Source organism: Neocloeon triangulifer, unplaced genomic scaffold, assembly GCF_031216515.1.
Source record: "Neocloeon triangulifer isolate White Clay Creek 2 clone unplaced genomic scaffold, ASM3121651v1 ptg000014l, whole genome shotgun sequence".
NCBI classification, from domain to species: domain Eukaryota; kingdom Metazoa; phylum Arthropoda; class Insecta; order Ephemeroptera; family Baetidae; genus Neocloeon; species Neocloeon triangulifer.
The window spans coordinates 722,189-744,504 of record NW_026775556.1 but is presented as its reverse complement, the minus strand read 5'-3'; the positions used below and the strand labels follow the sequence as shown (position 1 = coordinate 744,504).

The 22,316-nt window shown below is 37.6% G+C and overlaps 3 protein-coding genes across 11 annotated transcripts; 1 reads left to right on the top strand and 2 right to left on the bottom strand.

The window, feature by feature from the left end:
- Positions 1-1,985: 1,985 nt before the first annotated feature.
- On the bottom strand, positions 1,986-7,279 carry LOC132199774 (epsin-2). 9 transcript variants are annotated; one of them, XM_059624749.1, is made up of 12 exons: positions 7,082-7,279; positions 5,922-6,014; positions 5,494-5,703; positions 5,139-5,357; positions 4,973-5,005; positions 4,377-4,398; positions 4,081-4,324; positions 3,918-4,023; positions 3,791-3,854; positions 2,965-3,081; positions 2,758-2,913; positions 1,986-2,630 (listed from the first exon to the last, which is right to left on the bottom strand). In XM_059624749.1, exons 2-12 carry the CDS (start codon positions 6,012-6,014, stop codon positions 2,458-2,460), a joined length of 1,437 nt encoding a protein of 478 aa, XP_059480732.1. In that variant the 5' UTR covers positions 7,082-7,279; the 3' UTR covers positions 1,986-2,457. The 9 variants fall into 9 exon arrangements, with proteins under 9 accessions (XP_059480732.1, XP_059480734.1, XP_059480729.1 ...); XM_059624751.1 differs by having other exon boundaries at positions 2,758-2,910; positions 7,082-7,278; XM_059624746.1 differs by having other exon boundaries at positions 2,965-3,090; positions 7,082-7,277.
- A 905-nt stretch (positions 7,280-8,184) lies between these two features.
- LOC132200896 (receptor-type tyrosine-protein phosphatase kappa) lies at positions 8,185-19,819 on the top strand. Its single transcript, XM_059626669.1, has 16 exons — positions 8,185-8,434; positions 13,271-13,386; positions 13,727-13,814; positions 13,933-14,009; positions 14,709-14,843; positions 14,913-15,050; positions 15,386-15,549; positions 15,849-15,984; positions 16,088-16,237; positions 16,292-16,391; positions 16,449-16,525; positions 16,939-17,070; positions 17,128-17,265; positions 17,827-18,014; positions 18,854-18,989; positions 19,460-19,819. The coding sequence occupies exons 1-16, from the start codon at positions 8,224-8,226 to the stop codon at positions 19,553-19,555; spliced, it is 2,082 nt and encodes a 693-aa protein (XP_059482652.1). The 5' UTR covers positions 8,185-8,223; the 3' UTR covers positions 19,556-19,819.
- LOC132200897 (protein snakeskin) lies at positions 19,617-22,080 on the bottom strand. Its single transcript, XM_059626670.1, has 3 exons — positions 21,910-22,080; positions 20,590-20,796; positions 19,617-20,256 (listed from the first exon to the last, which is right to left on the bottom strand). Exons 1-3 carry the CDS (start codon positions 21,958-21,960, stop codon positions 20,032-20,034), a joined length of 483 nt encoding a protein of 160 aa, XP_059482653.1. The 5' UTR covers positions 21,961-22,080; the 3' UTR covers positions 19,617-20,031.
- Positions 22,081-22,316: the final 236 nt, after the last annotated feature.

Genomic DNA, 22,316 nt, shown 5'->3' with positions numbered 1-22,316 from the left:
TGTTATAATGAAATAAATTTCAGAAACATTTTAGTGGTTAATTTTCTACTTGTGCTTATCGGTTGAGATAAAATAATGAAGAGGAAAAGGAAATCCGAGGGAGGAAGTTGATAAATTTGGTGCCACAATAATGACGAAAAGCTTGTGCTCTTTGGTTTAAAATGTGAGAAAAAAAATACCACTTAAAAGCAGATTTAATTATCTTACATACATACCACATTTTGTCCGATTCATTTCAACTTTTCTCGTCTCAATACTTTTTCAATCCTTATTTCCTTTCATGAATATTCCATCCTCTTACTAATTTCAACGCATTTCCTCCAAATTTCCATTTCACAGTTTCTGGCCTTCTCGGTTTTCCTTGCACCTGAAATCAATAAAATAAAAATTAATTTCCATGCTAAAATCATTATTTCAGAATGGAGAGAGACAGAGATCAGGTCGATGACCTCGTGTGATTTTCGCGGACCGAAGCGCATTCCAGAGTGGCGTGTGTGCGAGAGAATGAATGGGAGAGCGACGACGGCTCGCGTTTCGTCGCCGGAAGTGCGAATTGGCAGAATTAAAAGAAAGAAAAAACTGCAACAAGTTCGCGTGCAAGTCGGGCCGCGGCTGCAAATGAAGATGGTCGCCGACGTGAATGTGCTAGGGTGTGAAAATCGATCGCGCGTTCGGGGGATGGAGAGAGATTCGGGCCTTTCTCTTTCTCTCTCACTCTCGTTTTTCCACTCACGTGTGTTCCAACCCAAGTCGGCTTCGTGTCGGCCTCTCTCTCACTCTGCTCAATTTCGGGGCAAATCGGGCCGAATTGGAAAAATCAATCGCGGGGTCGGTCGGCGGAGGGCGAGCAGGGTGGTGGCCGCCGCCCGTGTCGGTGTCATTTGCTCCGCCGCCGAGATGTGCAGGCCCCTTTTATAGAGCGGGCGCCCGTTGCCATGGCGACTCGCGCATGACCCTCCATCTCGGCCCGAATTCATCGTTCTCCTGTGGATATGCCAGCCAGCCAGCGAGGGATGCTAATGCCCCCCTCACACACACACACACACACACACCGTGTACAACTCGCGCGCCGTGATCAAAACGAGCGGACGTAATTCCACCGCACATATACGCCGGCCATCCTAATCAAATAGAAAAATTGACACGAAGAAGAAACTGTCAATAAAATGTTGGGTTTCATCAATTCTGCACCGCTGTCTGTATTTCTCTAAATTTTGTCAAATATATTTGCTTTTAAAATGAAAAAAAAATCGACTCGAAAGATTTTCTTCCATTATTTATGGGGATTAATCTAGTATTTTGAGATTTTGTGAAAATTTTAATTTTACTTTGGACCAAAGCTGTTTATGAACATTTTTAATCAATAATGAGCGTGAGTTTTATTTATTAATACAAATTAATTGTTGAATTTTTTCAACACCAAAAACAATAAAACTATTAATTTAATACATTGAATTTTTTATTGAACAAGCAATAGATCTTTCCTCTATAAAACGAATATTATTTTTAATTCCAATTAACAAACTTCCGGTGCGTTCGTAACAAGTGGTTTTTCTGCTTATCTCGTTTTTTTAAAATTGAAATTCAACATTCTCCAAACAAAAACTCATTTAAGCGTGATAGAATTTGTGGAAAAGTGTGTGACGTTTTGCCGAACTCTTTGCTGACGTCGCTCTCCCCATATCATTTAATGTAGTTTTCGCAGAAAGCAGGTATAATATGGTTCCACCCGTGAGCGTAGCACGAAAAAATCAATATTCCTCTGTGTGCATGTGTTTCCTACTGTTTGTTCCTTCGCCGCTAGTGTTTTCCAACCTCCAAGCTCCGCAATTATTTATTTCTCTTGTGCAAAACTGAAAATTCATTCCGAAACGTGCAGTTTGAATTAATTAAATTCGTTATTTTATTTCCATACCTTCAAATAAATTCAAAACTCTTTAAATTTTTTGGGTAAAAGTGTGCGAAATAAAACTTCAGCGTTAGCATTTTCTTTTTTAGGAATAGCGCATTAAAATTCATTGATTGGCATTCATAGCAAACAAACAAAGAAGCATCATAAGTTCAATTCATTGTATAAGTCGGTTGAAAATTTTAGTTGCCTTGATACAAGAATATATGTTATTATTTAATTGTTTTTATTAAGCTTAATTACCGTAGACGTAGTAATAATAATAATATAAATACTGCGACGCTTATCATCTCAGGAATATAATTAAAAAGCAGTGCTAAAATCCGCTCTCTTTCACAATATGACTTGATCCAATAATTTACTCTCGTTAAACACGGAAATGCCTGCGCGGGTAAGAGTTGAAAAGAATTGTATATAGATTAAAGAGTGTGTGTAGAATAATAATAATAAACCTTGTTTCCCCCAACCACAACAACCTCTCTTTTTACACAGTGCTCTACTCGTTCTTTCTTTCATATATAAAATTACACAGCAAGTCTTAATGGGTCTCAAGTGAAAAACGGGTTGGGCACATTGTTCGAGGGGGCCGGCTTCGGGAAGGAGTTGTTGACCGGCGCCCAAGGGTCGTTCGGTTGACCCCCCGTCTGCTGGATCATCTGGTTCAGGCTGGGCTTGGGCTGGGTTGCGGGAGACGCTGCGGCAAACGGGTTCACAGGGGCAGCTAAACATTCAATTCAAATTAGAAATTGCAATTTCTTACAAAGATAAAATATTGAGAAAAAATTCAATTATTTTTAATTATTAAAACGCTAATTCTAAAATAAATTTTCACTAAAACTAATTTGCACCTTGGTTGGATTGCTTGGCGGGCACCAGGTTGTCCAAATTGACGAGCGCAAAGTTTTCACCCAAAAACGATTGAGGCAGTTTGGCCGACGACGCGTTCCCCGTCGGCGAACTCGGCAGGGTGTCCACCAGGTTTTGCACTTGGAAAGGATCTGCTGCTTTGAAATCGCAAATCAGAACTCAATTTTGAATAAAGGAGATTAAAATACCATTATTGTTCTTGAGGAAATCAAAACTAGTGTCATTATTGCTGAGCAGCTGGTTAGAAGTCGAAGGCGACCACGGGTTGGCGTTCGAAGCAGCCGGGTTGCTCGTCTGCCATCCATCTGCAAGCACTTCACCAATTTACAATTAATACAAGTTTTTTGTTTCATTGGAAATTAATTCATGTTAATTGATCACAAAATTTATCAGTATCAAAATCGTTTTTATTCTTAAAATTCACCAAAAAATTTGAAAGCTGTGATTTTTTTTTCACTCGCGTAATTTTAAGATTGTGATGTTTTATGCAGAAATAGATCAATTCCAAGTGCTCAACAAATTTTTTTCAAACAATTTTGCGGCGACTCCCAATTTCCTTGTGCTAAATCTTTAGCCACTTTATCAAGGAAAATGATGGTGGGTCACATTTATCAGGTACTTAAAATGCAATTAAGAATTTTATAATGAAAATGTCTCAAAAATTAACGCCATGACCTCCGATTTTGGTAAAAATTGTCAGTTTAAGTTTTAAGTAATGATTTTGTGATATTGACCTGTTAAAATCCTTTTTAATTTAAAAACTGTTTCATAATGATACACCCTAATGAATATCTTTTGTTTGGAGGACTTAACTGCCGTGTGAAGGTTTCATCAAATTTAATTGGCAATACTTCTTTACTAAAAAACGTGATCCAAAATTGCTGGACAGAAATTTAGGAATACATTTAAAAAAATTATGTTTTAAAACGTTTCATTTAATTTACATTCTTAAAAGCAAGGATTTAATTGTTCAAAGTTTTCTATTTTCATGTTCGAAAGATTTACTTTTCTTACCAGAAGTGTTCCAGGGGTCATTCAGTGGAAGTGGCGGCGAGGTCACAGACCACGGATCAGACTTCTGCAAACGTCATGAATTTAGAATTTTCCAATTGTTAGAGGTAGACAAAAGTTTGCTGCGTACCTGTGAAGGCCTTTTTGCAGTGTCGAAGGTGAGGTCGAAAGTGTCTGCAGTGGGTTCAGGACTGATGTCCAGCAGGTCAAGCATGTGGCTCTGATGCGTGTTGGAACTGGAGTGGAAATGCAAACATGAGTTTTCATTCTCTGTGAAATTCGAATTGACTTGCGAGGGTGAGGTGGGCCAGGCGTTGGCATTGGAGGCCTCGTCGCCCTTGCACTCCTCCTGGCTCTGCGAGATGGCCAGCTGGAGGCGGACGTCGTCGCTGCGCTTCTTCTGCTCCTCCTGGTCGGCCTCTTCTCTCGACATGGCCAGCGCCAGTTGCAGCTGCAGCTCCTCCTCCCCGATGGTCTGCGGACGCGCATTTTCCAGTTCCGATGACACCGACGAGTGCATCCTACTGCGACCTTCAACTTTCAACAGTTACAATTTTGCCTCTAAAGTAAAATAAAAAATGCAATTTACCTTTGTCCTCGGCACCTTGAGCCTGCGGAAATTCACAATTAGGTTAAAAATACAGACTTGGAAATTTTTATTGAAGGACGGATCAACTACGGTTAGTCCAGGAAAGGAAACCTTGAAAGTTGTAGAACGTTTTTTTTACCATTGGTTTGAGGACAATTTCCTTAAACATTTCCTTTTTGAGATAAAATTAAGATTAAAAATTAACCAAAAAATTCTAAATAACTTAAAATTTAATTTAATTTGATACTTTTATTAACAAAAATTATTCGAGTAGAATAGTTTAAAAAAGCTCCATCAAATTTCAATTAAAGAATCTCTTGAAATTTATACAAAAATAAAGAATATTTCTTTCCAATGAAAACACAAAAAGAGATACAAAAAATCATCTACAATTTTCAGAAAATATATTTCCTTTCCAAGACTTGAGATACGTGGACTGAGAAGCATTACAAGAGTTTACTCAAATTACAAAGCCGAACGTTTTGCGCAGTGTCTTTTGAACAATAATTATCCCCACTGACTAAATAATGAAAAAATCTACAGAAACTGAAGCAACATATTGGCCTAGTACGAATCACACAAGTGTCCATACTTACAGGACTATGGCCTGACGGGCTTTCCAGAAATTCCTGGAAGGCATGGATTAGAAAAACTTCACCAACTAATTTTCACTTTTGTATATAAAAAAATTAGACACCCGAAACGGACGAAAACAACATTTGTGTGGATAGACAAGGGACAAACTTTGAAAGCAACACTTACGACATCACTGCTGAAGCTATTTTGGGCCTGAGCAAACCGCTCCTTGGCCTTGAGCGCCCTGACCCTTTCGTTTTTCAGCTTCTCATCGTCCTTGAGCAGCGACACCAGCTGCTTGGCCTTTTCCCGGACGTTCAGACCCTGGTCTCGGAAGTCCTCCACGTACTGGAAGTCTCGAAGGGTCTGGATGGCAAAAATGTTCTCCTTGCATTGCATGGCCACCTGAGAAAAAAAAACGCTTATTTAGTTTCTTTCGGAGAATATCAATTTCCAGCATCAATGGATTAGTTTTGAAATTAAAAATTGGAACTAAGTTCAAGATTGAAAAATGGCTAATTTTTAATTTCGGAAATTGCACCTTTTCGGAGCCCGTCTTGATGAGGTACTCGAGGAGCACCAAGGCTTTGTAGACGTGCCGCCAGTTCTTGCCATGGTCGTTTAGTCTCTTCCAAATCATCTGCATGATTTCGGTGAAGGCAACCACGTTGTAGGTCAGGTCTGCGATTTCAGACATGATCGTTGACGACGGACCCCACGGGTCATTGCTCGTCGCTTCTCGAACTTTGACCTGTGGAAAGAGGAAAACGTTCAGAATTTTGGTATAAAATTAATCAAAAAAATCAGAAAATAAAAAAGTTATAAATTTAAAAAATTGAAATATAATTGAAATTTCGAGTATGGATTTTTGATAAGGCGAGGTCGGTGCGCCCGACAACAAGCAGCGCCACTTGATGCAAATTGCGGCTAAGTGTGGTGCTCTTATCACAATTAACCTTCGAAACCAACCTGGGCGTCCGAGTAGTTGTGGGCCAAGTTCTTGACCGTCCGTCGAATGCCGGCCACGTTCACCTGGATGTCTGCTGCTTTCTTGCTCGCCATCTGCAGCCAAAAAACAAATGAAATTTGAGCAAATTAAAAAAAAAAACCATAGCAAGGATTGCACAATGCTCTTGGCCAACGCCTAGTCAATTTTTTGAATGCACTTCATTTTAATTTTCTTGTGGTAAACTTTTTTATTAGAATTTGTGAATCAAAGAATGAGAGGAGGAAAAACGTGACTAAAAAAAGAGTTGTGATGAAAGTTGGAAATCCATGACGTGCGTGTTTTTCCTGATAAGCAGAGATGAGGATATTGAAATCAAATAAGTACACATCACAGGAAATGGAGAAAAACTAAATTTGCACCAAGATGATGAATGAAATTTAATTTTGATCTAATTAGCTGCATTTTTTTTTGGAAAATTTAAAGAAATTCTTTTCATATTTGTTGAAAGAATTTCTTGCGAAGAGAATTGAATACAAAAATCAATATTGGATTAAATTTGATTATTTATATCAAATTTATTCTCCGTGTGTTTGCGTGATTGAGACTAATTTGGGCCCATAATCGATAAATTGCGCCTCACAGGTGCGTTTAGCTCTGCACCTTGGCAGGGACAATGTCAATGACACACACACACAAACGTCTGTCGGTTTGCAAATAAGCGAATCGAAAAATAAACAAACTGATTCGGCTGACGCACTCTCCGCGCCCTCGCAAAAGCAGGCAGACTTTCCGATTTCCTCGCAACCTGAGCAGCAAAGCAAAATTAATAAATGAGATTATTGTTGGGTTCGCACGCAATTTGGTCGCGGGGCTTTGATCGATTGCGAGTGACGTTCCGCGGCTTAGGCTAATTTAATTACGCGCCTTACATGGCCTATTTGTCTGTCAAGGTTTCGCCCGACACACTTGCAAAAGCAGCGGCAAACTCTGGAGGTCACAGTGACCTCGGGTGCGCCGACGGCCCGCCGGGGTCTGACCCCGAACTGGCCGATTCGCGACGAAACGGAAATTAAGTGGAGCAGAGAAGAGATGTTTTTGGGTTAGAGAGAGAAATCTAGTCTCTATTTGGTTTTTTGGCGAGAATAAAAATATCGTGGATCTCGGGGCGGCGCTTTTTTACCTCGCTGCGGCGGGCGGAGGTCGAAGGTCGGTCTGCGGAGGTCAGCGGCGGAGAGTAAGGGCGCTCGAGAGGAAAAGCGAGTGGCAATAATTAGTCATCGGTCCTGCGAACCCAACCGCAGTGTTGCTTTGTTGGTTGCTTTCGTTCGTTCTCGTCTGGCAAGTGCTGCAAAGGACCTGCTGTGCGGAGCTGCCACTCAGCCTCGCCTCGACCAATCACGGCGCGCGCCTCGGCCAAAGGGTTGGGCCGCCGCACCTCCTTGCACTTCCTTGCTCCTCTCGCTACTACCCACCGAGACACGGCGACGCCGCCGCTGCGACGGGTGGAGGGGGAAACGTGGCGCGAAAACGAAACGCGGCGGGAAAGATACATAGGCTCTTACCATTCTTACAAGCTGTGATAAAACTTCTATTATCCTTTGGTACCCCAGAAAGGCTATTAATTTTTGCCAAATTTCCCGTGTTTAATTTTGCCATTTGAACTCGACGTAGAAATTGAAAGTAGACTAAATACATACACAGCAGACGCTTTTATCGTCTACTTTCCGCTACTTTCAATCATATTTTTGTTTGTTTTATTTAATGGAAAATATCAAACATTGTGAAATTGGGTAACTTTTGATAGCCATTCCAAAACACCCAAACCAACTTTCATCAAAATCGGGGTGTCTCATCTCGATACCATTTAATTGTTGGTGTCCTGGAAAATTCATGCCAGTCTGAAATTTTCACCCTCTGTTGGGGGTGCAATGATACACATTTTCTGAGATTTCCTTAGGATTTCCCCTGTCGCTACCCTGTTTTCTAGTTAAAAACAGAACCTTTGAAAGGTGGCGTATTTTTATTTTGTCTAGTAATTTTCCTATATCTTGTACAAACATGAGACCAACGCTAATGGATGAGGGCTAATGGATGCTCAAAATTCACTAAATAAATTTCAAATGAAAACGGTGCTAATGTAGCATAAAAAACTAAAAGTGCAAAATACTCAGTGAAATAAGTTGTTGTTGGCGGAATTGAATTTTTGGTCCGCGAGTCCGAAAATAGCGGTGCGCGGCGCGTGCTCAGTGGGACCGACCGGGCCGTGGGGGTAGACGAGGCAGCCAAGTCAGTCAGTCGGTCCGAGCGCATCGTCGGGCCAGCATGTCGAGCCACGCGACCTCGGTGGCGGCCACGGCCTCGGCGCACTCGCACCGCAGCGCCGGCGGCCACAAGCACCGCTCCAAGTCGAGCACGCGGCCGCAGGACCTGGAAAAGCCCAAGAAGAAGCTGCTGCACAAAAGCAGCAACTCGCTCGTCTCCATCCCCAACACCATCAAACTCTCCATGCTCAACTCCGGCCTCATCTCCATAAGTGAGTCCGACGACTATGAATTCCTTCACTAATAAATTCTAAATTGACCAACGTTTAAAATGAAATGCGGAGAGCAAAATTAATTCATATTATTTGAAGGGATGCAAAATAAAATGAGATTATTAGAGAGGAGAGAAGAAAACTTGGTGAAAATAACAAAATTCAATTTTTTTTTTGTCGTGATCTCTTTTTAACGTTATATAATTTGCAAAAATTTGTGCTCACAGAATGCCAGGAGAAAACACTTCATTTTATCATCAATTGATACTAAAATGGCCAAATTGAACAATAGAAATAATTAAATTTTCAAAAGTGAATACTTGGAAAATACTTTTACAAATAATTCAAAAATCAAGTATTACGAAAATTTATTAGAAGAGAAATGGAATTTTTGAAAAACGTGTCTTAAAGGTAATTTAAGAAGTATAAATTCAACTGATTAGTTTATATCTGGAGACTAAATTTCCAAATTGGATTTTGCTATTTTTCATATTAATTTTAGTTTTCATTTGATAAATTTTAAATTTAAGTAACTGAAAACTTGCAATAAACAGGCATGTTAAAATGACAATTAGAAACCATTTGAACAGATGAAAAAACTTCATTTATATCCACATTAGGTCCACATCAGGAAATAAATAAAAAAAGCAGGGGGGAAATTTGTGAAATTCCTATATTTTTAGGTGTCAATTGATTGCAATCAGGCCCATAATGTGTTTTGCAGTTTGCAGTTTAGCAAAAATCTGTATTTTAATTCTTAAAAATGTTGAAAAACGTTCAATGAATTAAAAATTGAAGACAGATTTATAAGTAACAATAAAATCAAGCAGCATTTTTTCACTTGGGCTGCAGAGAAGTTGTAATGAGTGCGAGTTTTGCAATTAGCTCTAACTTCGTTAAGGTGAACAAAAGACCAACTTTGCTCTTGTCGCAACAATTGGATTACTGTAAATGGCGCTGTTTGCTGATTGCAATTATGGTGCTCGGCGGCGCTGCATAATTGGGGCGACTCTGACTGCAGGCGATGCCACTTTGTCGCGGAGAGAGAACAATATATTCATTTTCGCACCATGTGAGGTGGAATCGATCGGCGGCAACACACACGTCCTGCACGCCGCGTGCTTTTCTTTTTAGAACTTTTTGCAAACTATGGCAATAAAGTCGACCGGGATGTCAATAAAATTACATAATTAGAATTTTTCATTCCTCTCTTTCCGCGTGTGCGTCACTCGCGCTTCTGGAGACGACTTGCGAAAATTTGGTTCAATGAACAGAGTGTATTTCGGGACACGCTTGCTTCGTCCGGCTGCGATGAATGACGGACGGACTGCGGCTTCCTCTCTGCGTCGTTCGTTTCATTTTGGCGAAAAGTGGGCCGAAAATCTATATGTTACATCAGCTAAATACAGCAAGAGTGAATATTATTGGATTGGGGTTGATTCGGACCTTCCTTCAAAGTTCAAACGAAAAATTTCCAACAATTCTGTTTTAAAGGGGCGAGAAAATTTTGGCTCAAATGTTGCTGGAAACTTGTTTGTTTTTTATTATTGTTTTATTAAATTTATTAACTGCATTTGCTGCAACAAGTTACACAATTTGAACGAAAAAAGATTTTTGATGTGAAATTAAATGCTATTTTGTGGGAATTATTATCAGGTATATTCATTGTAATTCTGTTGTGTTTGTACAAATTTTGATAAAAGTTAAATTTTTCGTCTTGCAAATAAAATATTTTTCATAAAAAAAGCTCAGAAATTAAGTTTTCATTCTGGACGAAAAATCAAATCAGCTTCAGTGCATATAGAACTTGTATTTTTCGTGCTTTGAAACTTTTTCAATTGGTTTGGAATGAGCTTCCAGAATGTGTGGGCAACAAGGAATTGAAATGTAATTCAAAGGTCACGGAGCACAAAGTATCGATTGTGGACCGCATAGACTAACTAAGGTCACCGCGCAATGTTCACAGAAAAATCAGCAAATCAAACAAAATGCGCGAATTTTACCAAAACCAATTTTCTCCAACGTTCGTCTATATACGTATGCAATCTTTATTAAAATTTTTTTATTAAAAAAGCAAATTTAGCAAGAAGCTTTTGCGGTACCGAGAGTGGCTGCGTATTCCTATATAGCATAATTTCAAATTGAGAGATCAAATAGATTTAGTCTGCCAATTTGATTTGGTTGATATGAATTTGGTTTGTTAGAATTTTTATTAATTTTAGTGGGGCCGATTTGAAGGAGCAAAAATATTGAAGAAAATTCCCATGAAAGGAGAAGTTATTAAAAAAAAATGTTTTTCTAATTCAATTCCATTTTCTTGTAATGTCTTTTTTGGATTTTTTTTTTATTTTTGATTTTTTTGGAAAATTGTCAATGCCTGAAAAATAGTCATCAAAATTAATCAAACCCCATTTTAGGATTGTCTTAAATTTTACCGAGTCTTATTATTTATTGGCAAAAAATAGGTTAGGACGGTTTATAAGTCCCAGTCTAACTATATTGAAGTTGAAATAGAAGTGGGTCGACGCGGAAACCTAATTAGAGCGGTGCAGTTCCAATCGTTCATTAACAGCATCGATTGCACTTTTGCACTCGAGAGCTAAATTCAGCTTTGGCTCTCGTAGTGCCTGTGCGCGCGATTAGTCACGCCCAATCAGTCAAGGCCAAAGTCCACTTTAATTAAAAGTGGAAAATCCTGAGTGAAGGCGGCGAGATAAAAATATATATTTTCCACTCGCTTTAGAATTTCATGCAAAAAGCAGGGAGTTCCATTCAACCCGCATTTTTCTTTCAGCGTTCCTTCCACACTTGTGAAAAGCGTTTAGAAATCTTGGAGAATCTCGTTTCTTTGTTGTTTGCCGCACACGCAGAATGAACGCGCCTTTGTCCTCTGGGAGCCGCGTCTCGCTTCATTATTTTTCGATCTGACCCCAAAACGCGGTGCCAAGAGCAGAAAATAAAAACGCTGTTATATATGCAAACGGCAACCTTAAACTTTAGACGGTTTCGTTCGCAAGTGCATATAAATTATTCCAATCAGAAATTAAATTTAATTGAACAAAATTAAGTATAAAATGCATTTAAAATATAATTAATATATATTGAAATTCATTTAAAAAGTGGCAAATAATTGAAAAAATGCAACATTTCTCTGATATATCTCTGATTGTGCGATGGAATGAATCGAAACTTCTTATAATTTAATTTGTGTTTTGACCTCTCACTAATAGACTTAAATTGCAAGTCACAAGGGCAGAAATAAGCTAACGCCTGAATGAATCCAACTTGCAACAAACCAATCACACAAATGCAGTACAGAGGTTAATTTAATTTTTTTTTAGACTTACACAAATTAAATTATTTAATTTTTCGAACAAAATTTTTACTGTTCATCTCTCATAGCAAAATTAATTTATAATTGATGGACTTAATTAAGGAATATGACCAGGTATTTGATCAAAGTTTTAACAAAAGTTTGATTAAACCTGCACGTTTTCACAAACTCATCATCGCAGCTGCATTTTGCAATTTGTTGCGGTTCGTGCCCCTTGTTGCGGTGAGAATTTGCCAACTTTGACGCGACGCGACACTTATTTTTATTTCGTAGCTCACCGCTCCGCCAAATAAACAAGTGATAAAATCAGCAATGCCAAACACGAAACCCGGCCAACGAAATTTAATGCTTTTCTGAGAAAAGGCAAAAAGGGTGGAGCAAAAAATTAAAACAGGCATTTTTCCTGGAATTATCCAATTTTTTTGCACGTTATATCACTTATTTTTCGCTAAAATATTTACGAGGGAAATTAGTTTGTGCAAAAAATAATTAATTAATTATAATAAATTTCAAATTAGAGGCTGTGAGCGGATGAGTTGAGCGAAAAGAGGATTGCAGAGGAAGGCAGAATGAAATAGTGCAAAAATCGGTGCGGAGCGAGGGATTGGTTTCACCATCGGCGCTCGGGAGCTGCGTGGCTATTTCGGGCGAGAGCGAGCGGCGAGAGAGGGCCTTTGAGTTTTTGTAAGAGGCCGACCAGCGGTCGAGATCAAATCGGCCTCGCATTCCATCGCGTCGTTTGCCACCCACGCGCCACAATAATTGCAAACAAACGCACTCTTGATTTATAAACTTTCCCTCCTTCTCCAGAAAATAATTAAAAATTCGAAGCTCACAAATTTTATTGCGACGTTTCTTGGCAAAAGATTCTCGGCAGAAAAAAAAAGAAAGAGGCGCGACAGGAAATTACGCACTTGGATTGGCGGCGAGACTTGTTGTTGCTCGCGATGAACCAGGTTGGCGCGCAGCAAAATTGCTCGTGACGCACTCGGAAATCATTCCAGCAAAAACGCGCCTTGGCTAGGCCGCGGTATGCAACCCGCACGTCCGCAACGCCCCACTGGTTGCATAACCGAAATGTTATTTTCACCTTTTCCGAAAAATTTATAATCGAAACTACGAAATTTTCAGCAAAATGTTTCTTGATAAGTTGTATTTTGAAATCAAGTTTTACTTTATTTAAAAATTGAAAGTGAATTGGTTTTTATTTCTGCCATAAATTCGTTTTATATTCTTAACAGCTTGTAATTAATCTTTTTTGCAAGTGAAAGAAATTTGCAGTTGATTTCAAAGGTAAATTGTTCTCTCAAACCAATTCATTAAAATAAATAAATAAATTGTAACTAATTACCGTTTTTATGTTAAAAAATTTGAGGTTTTTGCGAGTGAAGTAATGAAATAACAATGTTCTCTCTCTTTCTCTCTTTCTTTCTCTTTCTCTCTCTTTTTGAGTTTGGATCCCTTAGAAAGAGTTTTGACGTGTGCCTTCTTCTGTGTTGCAGCCGAGCAGTACGGAGTGATGTCGACGGTGCAATGCAAGCCCGTCGAAGTGAAAAACTATGTCAAGCTGTGCGAGCAGCGAAGAAAGTTCCCCGTGCTGTACAAAGTAGAATTCCAAGTAAGTGCAAACATTGGCTCTCTCTCTCTCTCTCTCTCTCTCGTACATATTGAAAGAAATCGATTGATTGCTCTTGAGAGAAGTCAGCCTTCGGATCGCTTTCCAATCAGCCAATCACCGGCCTCTAATTGACTCTCAATAACTGGAACTCTTGTTAAAGAAAGAAAGAAAGACTCGAGCAAGCCGATTAGCAATATTTCATTTGGCGAAATGCTTTGAAAAGGGAACATTAAATGGGAAAATTTTCAAAATTTTAAAATTGTTGAAAAGAAGTTATTTTCAATGAATTGTAAAAGCCTAAAACAAGAACGTACATAATTTTATTTTGCCTCTTTTTCAGTCCGCATGCAAAGTTGAGGTGCATTCCTGTAGACACGCTACGAAAGCGAGCAACAAAGTGAAGAACCAAAACCAAAAGTGTATTCCATGTGAGTAAATAAAGCTTTGCCTCCGCCTTTCTGACGCCACTGTGGATGAAATTTATGCACTACGTGGACGCACAGAAGCACGCCCTCGAGTGTAATCAAGTTGTTCTTGTAATTCCAGATGACTATAACAGAGTCGTCCTTGACCCGATTGAGGGCGCGGTGGACTCGGACTACATTAACGCATCCTACGTAGACGTAAGTTGAGATGATGCACATTTTGAATTCATTAGCCAGTAGGCTTGGGAAAAATAGGAGATTTTTCAGCCGGAATAAGTGGCAAATAGGTAAAAATCCAAATAATTAAAAATAGGTGAATATTTTTTGCCTTAAATTTGTGCGTTTTATGAAATTTTTTTTTTGTGAAATTCATATATAGGCCAATTTTTAAATAATCAGTGTTTTTAGCTGAAATTGTAATAAAAACACAAATAGGTGATAAAAGGTGATAAATCTCAAGTGAAAATAGCTAGATTGTTTTCTCAAATAGGTGAAATACAGTGAGATAGGTGATTTTTAATCAAGTAGGTGATTTAAATTGAGAATTTGTACATAAAAATTGTATATTTTTGTCTTGATTCGCAAATTTTAGTTCATTTCGGACAAAACAAGTGAAAAAGGTAATCAATCACCTATTTTTCCCATCCCTGGCAGATTGCAACTTTCTATCGCGCGCATTAATTTCAAAGCCATTAACATCGAAACAAGATACTCCCATTTTAAACGCCTCTTTTTGTTCTAAATCTAAAAAAGTGTGAGGTTTTGATAGAAGTAAAAATTGTCATATTATTCTAAAAGTTGAACTTATTTAAATTTTAAGCAGTTGTAGCAGTAAAATCAAATTTATTTTTGAAGAAATAAGGAGATTTAATTATATATTTGATAAATTTTGCGCAGAGTTTGTTGAAACCGAACGCGTACATCGTGACGCAAGGGCCGATCGAAGAGACGGTGTACGACTTTTGGCGGATGGTGTGGCAGGAGCACGCCAGCTGCATCGTCATGCTCACCAAAACGTTCGACTTCATTCGCGTAAGCCGCTCTCCCGCTTGAGAAAGCAAAATTCGAACGGGCAAATGACAATATTATTCAATGAAACAGGTCATGTGCGTGCAGTACTGGCCGGCGTCCCTCGCCAAGAGCGAGACGTACGGCGACATCACCATCAAGGTCTTGCAAGAGGAGGAACTCGCAAACTTCCGCATCCGCACCATTCACATCTCCAGGGACTTCGGACCGGTCAGTCAAATTTACTTTAGTAAAAATTCACTCACTTTACTAAAAAACATCAAATGAAAATTGTAGATGAAAAAATTTAGTCTAACTCTTACTAAAACTTCATAGAAATTTTGATCTCTTTTAAGGATATTTGAATCAAAGTTGCAACTTTCAGGTTACAATGTAATTTTGTAATAAATCTTATATTACTACAAAATTTCATTTTAATTATAATAATTGTTTATTTAATAGTTTCAAATTATTTGAACTGTTTTACTTTATTTAAAATTTAATAGATGATACTATTAAAGATTTAAATTAGATTTGAGTTTCTAATTAAATTGGTGGCTGTGCAGGATAAGCCGGCGGAGGAGCGCGTTCTGCTGCAGTTCCACTACACCGAGTGGTACTCGCACTCATGTCCCTTTTCCAACGCCATCCTCGAGTTCAGGAGGAGAGTGCGGTCTGTGGCGAAGCACCATGTCGAAAGTGGCGACGGACCAGTCGTCGTTCACTGCAAGTGAGTCAAAGGGGCAAAATACTAACCGTAGATCAAAATTCAATTTTTTCAAATCCTGACAAATCAAAGTAAGATTATTGGTTTCGGATTTAAATAAAAAAAAAATGCCAAATTTTCCCAACCAGTACATATCAGTCTTGGTATTTTGTTTTTTAACTTTTGAACGCAATAATTCAAATATAATTTTTAATAAACCGATGAAATTGTTGGATAACGTTAAAAAGAATATGCAGTTTTTGTGATTATAATTTTTCGAAGGTTGTTAACCCTTTGAAGTTGAAACGACGCAATAATTTCAGTGATGGTGGTGGCCGGTCGGGCGTTTACCTGGCGGTCGACGCCAATTTGGAGTTGATGGAAGAGGAGGATTGTTTTGACGTTTTCGGCTACTTGAAGAAACTGCGGCAATCCAGAAAAGGACTGATCGAAACCATGGTAAGGCTCCACGCAGGCGAAAATTTTTGAGAAAAATTTCATCAATAATAAAACTTTAATTAACTTCAAAAATTTTGCTAATTTTTAAATTGTATAAAAACAGGAACAATACAAGTTTGTGTACGACACGCTGGAGGAGTTTGTGGTTTGCGGCAACTCGTGGTTCCCGGTGTCGGAACTTTCGGCGCGGCTGCGCGCCAAGTCGGCCAAGAACCCCATCACGAAGCAGAACGAGTACCAAAGGGAGTACGCGGTAATGGCATTTTAATTGCTCTTAACATTTCACTTGAATTTGGAAAATCGGCAGCAAATCTGCAAACAAACGCCGCGCTTCACGATCGGCGACTGCGCCGGCGGCCACCGCGGCGACAACCGCGCCAAAAACAGGGACGTCCTCATCATCCCACGTGAGTTGCGCTAAAATTACTGCAAGAAAGGAAGAAAGTTAATTTTTCTTTTCTCAGCCGACAACTTCAGGCCGTACTTGACCTCCTTCCAGGGCAACAGCTTCACAGACTACATCAACGCCGTCTTTGTTGATGTGAGTACGATAAAAAAATTAAAAACTTTTGTTATCGTTTAAAGTAATTTTTCTATTACTCTGAGAAAAAAATTAGACTTATTTAAATAGATAGAAGGTTTAATGAACTTTCGATACAACATTTAATTATTTTATCGAAACTCAGCGTGTTTTAATGCTGAAAGAAAATTTGAAACTAGCTTTTCAGGAAAATACTTTGTACTATCGAAATTGAAGTAAAATTTGTATATTTAAATCACTATTTATATTCTGATAAAGAATAATTAGTATAAATTCCAACCGCACCTGATGGATAGTTGAAAATTTTTTTGTGATTTTGTGGGCAGATTTGCATTTATTCCATTTCCACGGTCGTTCCAGATAAAAATCAACTTTTTTTGCGAAAAAAAAAATCAATCTTAATTAAATTGCAGGGGTACACAAAGCCGCGCGAGTACATCGTGACCGAGTGGCCGGTGAAGAACAGCCTGGGCGAGTTCTGGTCGCTGGTTTACGACTACGAGTGCAGCGCCGTCGTCGTCCTCTGCGTTCCTGACCCGGGGCTGGTGAGAAAAAAATATAAAAATTTTGATGCGCAGAAAAAAAAGCAAACGTGTCTGCAGCAAAACACGTTTCCGTCGTTCTGGCCCGAGGGGCGGCCGGGCCACTCAAAGAAGTACGGCCCTGTGTTCACCATCGACCACGTCTCCCACCAGCACTACACCAACATCAAGTCCTGGCTCTTCAGAATCAACAAAAAGGTATTCAAGTATAACACAGCCAAAACACAACAATAATTAGCCTCTTAAATTATTTCTTGCATGCAAAAAATCTGCCAATTCTATGAGGGTTCAATTTAATTTAATAAAAATTGACCTCGAGTGCTTAAAAAAAATACTAATAAAATATTTAAAAATATTGATGAAGAATAAAAGAAAGCCCTAATTTTAACAGGAAAAACTCAAATTTAGCATTTAATTTTATTTAAAATTAATTATTTGTTTCTTTCATTCACTTTTTATCCTTTTAACTGAAATTTAACCAAAGAAATTGAAAAATAATTTTTAAATATTATTTTGATTTCATTTGAATACCTTTTTTTAACAACAGCTACATTAACTAGAAAAAATCAATTAATACAACACAAGAAGCTGTATTTTTTTTTCAGTGCAAAATTTAAATTAAGCATCATGATTAGCCTTGGATTTAAAATCTAAATTTGTTGCTTAATTAGTTTTAATCCTTTAATTGAAATTTAAAAATAACTAAATTGAAATGTATTTTTCAAATATAAGTGATGCTAAATTTGATGAATTTTTAAGATTGTGTCGCTGACGGAGTTGATGGCCGGCGTGAAGGCGCCGCCGCGGAACGTGCAGCTGTACCAACTGATGTGCTGGCCGCTGGGTCACAAGGTGCCCACCTCCACCAACTCGCTGGTCGAGCTGATGAACATGGTCGAGCGGTGGCGGCAGAGGACAGACTACGGCCCCGTCGCCGTTGTCTCCCCGTAAGTTCGGCGACCCCAAACTTAATTTTAGAAAAAAAGCGGAAATCATATAAAGGCTTAAGTGTTCTTGGCGCCGCGCTGGAATTCCATTGTCGTCAAACTTGCGCAACTTCAGAGCCAAAAATAACCAAGTAAAAAAATTTCTTTCCACAATTGCGCAATCCAGGAGTATTTTATATAATAGTCAATATCTTTGTAACAGTTTTGCTTGAAATTTATGTTTTTAATTGCAGCAAAGAAATTATCTCTTAAAATGATAATTAGGGACATCCTCCCAGGACAAAAGTCCTCCCAGGGGGATCACTAGTGAATCTCCTCATATTTTTTAATATATATCAAACAAACCAAATTTGCAGAGTAAAAATTAAAAAATAATATTCTAGGCAAAAAAATTGAAGAATTAAGGACTTGTAGCTTTTGGATTTAATTTTTATGAAATGTGTTTTTAACGTTTTTGATATTTAAAATACTAATTTTATGTTCCATTGATATTTTCAAAGTTTGAAATTTTGTTAAAAAATATTTGATATTTTTTTCTTTCTTAATTTATTTCTTTCATAGAGTCGCTGAGTGCAAAATGTGATTATTTTATTTATTTGAACGACGCTACTTTTACTTGATTTTACAAACAATTCAAATTTTTCACACTGTTTTGAACTCATATTCATAAAAAAATTTAAGATTTAAAATGTGCTAAAAGGAGGCGACGATAAATTTACTACCAAAAATATTATAGCTTTATTATATTTGGTTTGAACCGAATTATTTAAAAAGAATGACGATTGCTTTAAGTTTTGCAGAAAAGGTCAGCAGTAAAGAATTTTGTCTGTTTTGCTTAGGGACGGCCGAGGCAGGTGCGGCGTTTACTGCGCGGCGAACGCGTGCATCGAGCAGGTGATTCAGCACGGCGAGGTCGACATTTTCCAGGCGGTCAAAACGGTGCGCAGACACAGACCGCAGCTCGTCGAAAACATGGTCAGTATTTTTCTTTTTTTTCCAATTAATTAGAGAAATGCTATAGAGCAAAATGTCTATTTTAAAGATTTTTAAACGTTAATTTCATTAAATATTTCAAATTATGAAAAGAGATTGAATTAATTGTTGTACCTAAATTTTCTTTTTGTTCAAATTTGAGACTTAGTTTTTGTAAAGCTATAGTTTTTATTTTTTCCAAATTATATTTAAAGTATTTTTTCTTTTTCATTCGGCTTTACGAGTTTTAAAACATTTAAATAGAAAAATGGTATTGATATAAAAAATTCTAAAAATTGTTAATATCTTTTGTTTTTTAAGAGGTTTTTTCCGTGGATTTACTGAAACTGTGCGAGAGACACTTGGCTTTAAAGAATGGAATATACAAACCAAAATTTTGACTTTTAATTGAAAAATTAATTTTTTAAAAATGACTATCTGCATGAAATCTTTTGTTTTTATTAAAAATTCAGACGGAGTACAAGTACTGCTACGACTTGGTGCTGCACTACGTGCTCCACTACTTGCACAAGGTGCTCAAGGAGAAGGAGACGAAGGATAAAAAGTGAATTGATGCATTGCAGCGTTGGGAGTTGTTCAATTGTCGCGTGTGCACACTGGGAACTGTGAATGCACACGCATAAATTAAAAAAAAAAAAAAAATGTACCCAGAAGAGGAAAGAAAGAAGAAAGGAAGGACGACGAGACTCTATTTTTAGAAGAGACTTACTGCGGTGAGAATCAAACGAAAAGTGCCAAAGTCTGCAGAGCGCAAAATTTTATTGTTGTACCACTTTATTATCAAATAAATCAAAAGTATCCAAATTTCGTAATTTACAAGTTTTTTAAATCATTTGCGCCAAGAGATATTTTTGTACACAAGTTTTATTATGCGAAAAAATACAAAATCAACGGCGGGGATTAAACATAAAAAACTGCTGAAAAAAGATGATGATGAATTGGGGACGTTTTTTCTAAATAGTTTTAAATAATGAATGAAGAAGATTTTTGGTTCCGAAAGAATTGTAAAAATTAAGGTGATAAGTTAGTATTTGTCGCCCTTCTTGGCGAAGTGCAGGAAGGAAAGGACGGTGTCCCCTAAGTAAACGGCGCCCGAAATGACGCACAGACTTCCGAGCGCCAAGCCGATCTGCTTCTCCTGGGCGATGCTCTGGTACTTGTGCTCGTTCTGGTAGCCGCTCCAGTAATGCAGGGCCGTTCCGCCCACGGCCACGAACATGAACGTGCCCACGAAGTTCATCATCACGTCCTGCAAAGTTACAAAATCAAAAATTATTCAAAGTAAATGAAAAATCTTAAATTTGAAGCAAAGCTCAAAGTAATTTTATTCTTTAAGGAAACTTTGAAGGTTCTTTAAACAAAACATTTAGTTAGAAAAAAAATTATGCAAATTAAGTTATTGTTACACTTTTAAACTGATTTGAACTTTCAAAAATAAGAACAGAGTGAAGAGAAACTAGCAAATATATATATATTTTTTTTTAATTTTATAAAATTTTAACAATTAAGAAATTGGTTTATTTTAAATGCTAAAAATAAAACCCATTCTGCTATATTTTGATTGAAAATTTGTAATTCTTACGACGAGCGTGTTTTTCTGTTGCGTTTGTCCGAGGCAGAAGGAAATGAGGACAACCGACGTGTAAATGAAGTAGCCGACGAAGACGCCCGAGGCGACGATTTCCGCGTCAGGGTTTTTCTCCTCGTTCAGGTTCCACGTGCCACCCACGCCCAGGAACTGCCCTCCGTACCCTGTTCTGTACAGAATCAGGATGATGAGGTTCATGACCTGCAATTTATTCCACATTAATTATTTATTAACTTTCTATTCTTCCAAAACTTTAGCCTTTAGTAAATTTATATTTTAAAGTTTAAAAATTACCCGTGAAAGTTATGTTCTAGAGCAAAAAATTAGTTAAAAGCCTTTATAGCTTTTTGAATTATTCAGAAAATTTTAATTTTCCGGATACAATAAAAATCCCAAAATTTCAAAAGATTCAAAAATATAAATAACATTAACACGAAGGTTCAATTTATTTTCCAAGCTATTTGCTAAAAATAATTAAATGTATTTATTCAAAAATATTGTTTATTTTAATTCACTTTAAAAACATTTTTGGAGTATTTTGTAATAGTTCAAAACAATTGACACGGTTTACAATAATCTGTATAACAAATCCAAAGATGTAGAGTTTGTACTGCATTTGCATTAATTGGAGAGAAATTAAAAGTTAATGTTTTTAAATAATTTAAGTCATAATCATTCCTCTGTTAATGTTCCATGTATACTTCAAAAAATTGTTATCATATCTAACAAAAGATAAAATTATGTTCAAATTGCTGAGAATCGTTTTACATTAAAAATTTTCGTGTAGAAAAATTATCTTAATAAAATTGAAAAGGGGAATATTAAAAATGATTTTGTTTTATTGATTTGGTTGTTTGAAAAGTGACTCGCAAGGCTAGAGAGCAGCAGTCGCTTTTCTTGCATCACTCGCTCGGTGCCTCCGACCTGATAAGATATAAATTTACGGACTGACTATACGAAAGTGAGCAACACCGAAAGTGATGCATCCAACGTCGTCATCACCTCTATTTCCAGTGAATTGTTTCCGCGATTGCAACGAAAAGAATTCATTCTCACTTTTTAATAAACGGTTTTTATTGAAAACCCTCTTGAGTTTAAACTAGCATTGAAATTTTCAAGTTCAAATATCACTTTTATATTAAGAGAAGTATTCCTGTAACATGAGCTGTAAATGAACCTGGAGGATAAAAAAAGTTTAAATATAAATCGGCTTGAATAGAAATTAGAAATGAATGATTATCATTTTAAGCATGTAAATTTCTGCTAATCTTGTTTAAAAGAAGAAAATAATTGCAAAAAGAAAATTATACTGACCAGCTTGACAACCTTGATGACAATGGAACCGACACTTTCTGCGCTGGGCATTTTGAAAACGCGATTTTTACGAACGGGTAACAAAAGTGCCAAACGATGCACCTGTTGGAGACGAAGCAGCGACTGGCGAACTCGAGATTCACACCCATGCACACTCTCTTATCAAGCTCATCCCAGCCAGCTTAGTCCAAATAGAGCACAGAAAATGTGTGATAACGCGCGCGAGCCAGAGATATGATATTACTTGTGTAATTAAACGTCACTTTGTTACTCACCTAGGCCCCACCCGGCCCGCGCCGACGTCGAAACAAAGAAAATAAACAGGTGACACTGTTTCGCGCACCAAATTTGGACTCATCTCGGAGCAAAATTCTTAGAAAAAAATTTAATTTTGCCAAAATTTGTAT

Excerpts from the sequence above, each read along its gene's own strand:
- LOC132200896 (XM_059626669.1), top strand. The coding sequence starts at position 8,224 with ATGTCGAGCCACGCGACCTCGGTGGCGGCCACGGCCTCGGCGCACTCG. Across the intron at positions 16,526-16,938 it reads TCAACGCCGTCTTTGTTGAT|GGGTACACAAAGCCGCGCGA; the intron begins GTGAGTACGATA and ends ATTAAATTGCAG. Across the intron at positions 17,071-17,127 it reads GCGTTCCTGACCCGGGGCTG|CAAAACACGTTTCCGTCGTT; the intron begins GTGAGAAAAAAA and ends ACGTGTCTGCAG.
- LOC132200897 (XM_059626670.1), bottom strand. The coding sequence starts at position 21,960 with ATGCCCAGCGCAGAAAGTGTCGGTTCCATTGTCATCAAGGTTGTCAAG. Across the intron at positions 20,797-21,909 it reads TCATCAAGGTTGTCAAGCTG|GTCATGAACCTCATCATCCT; the intron begins GTCAGTATAATT and ends AATAAATTGCAG. Across the intron at positions 20,257-20,589 it reads AACAGAAAAACACGCTCGTC|GACGTGATGATGAACTTCGT; the intron begins GTAAGAATTACA and ends GTAACTTTGCAG.
- LOC132199774 (XM_059624746.1), bottom strand. The coding sequence starts at position 6,014 with ATGGCGAGCAAGAAAGCAGCAGACATCCAGGTGAACGTGGCCGGCATT. Across the intron at positions 5,358-5,493 it reads TCAAGACGGGCTCCGAAAAG|GTGGCCATGCAATGCAAGGA; the intron begins GTGCAATTTCCG and ends TTTTTTTCTCAG. Across the intron at positions 3,091-3,790 it reads TGACCCCTGGAACACTTCTG|TGCTTGCAGATGGATGGCAG; the intron begins GTAAGAAAAGTA and ends AAATTGGTGAAG.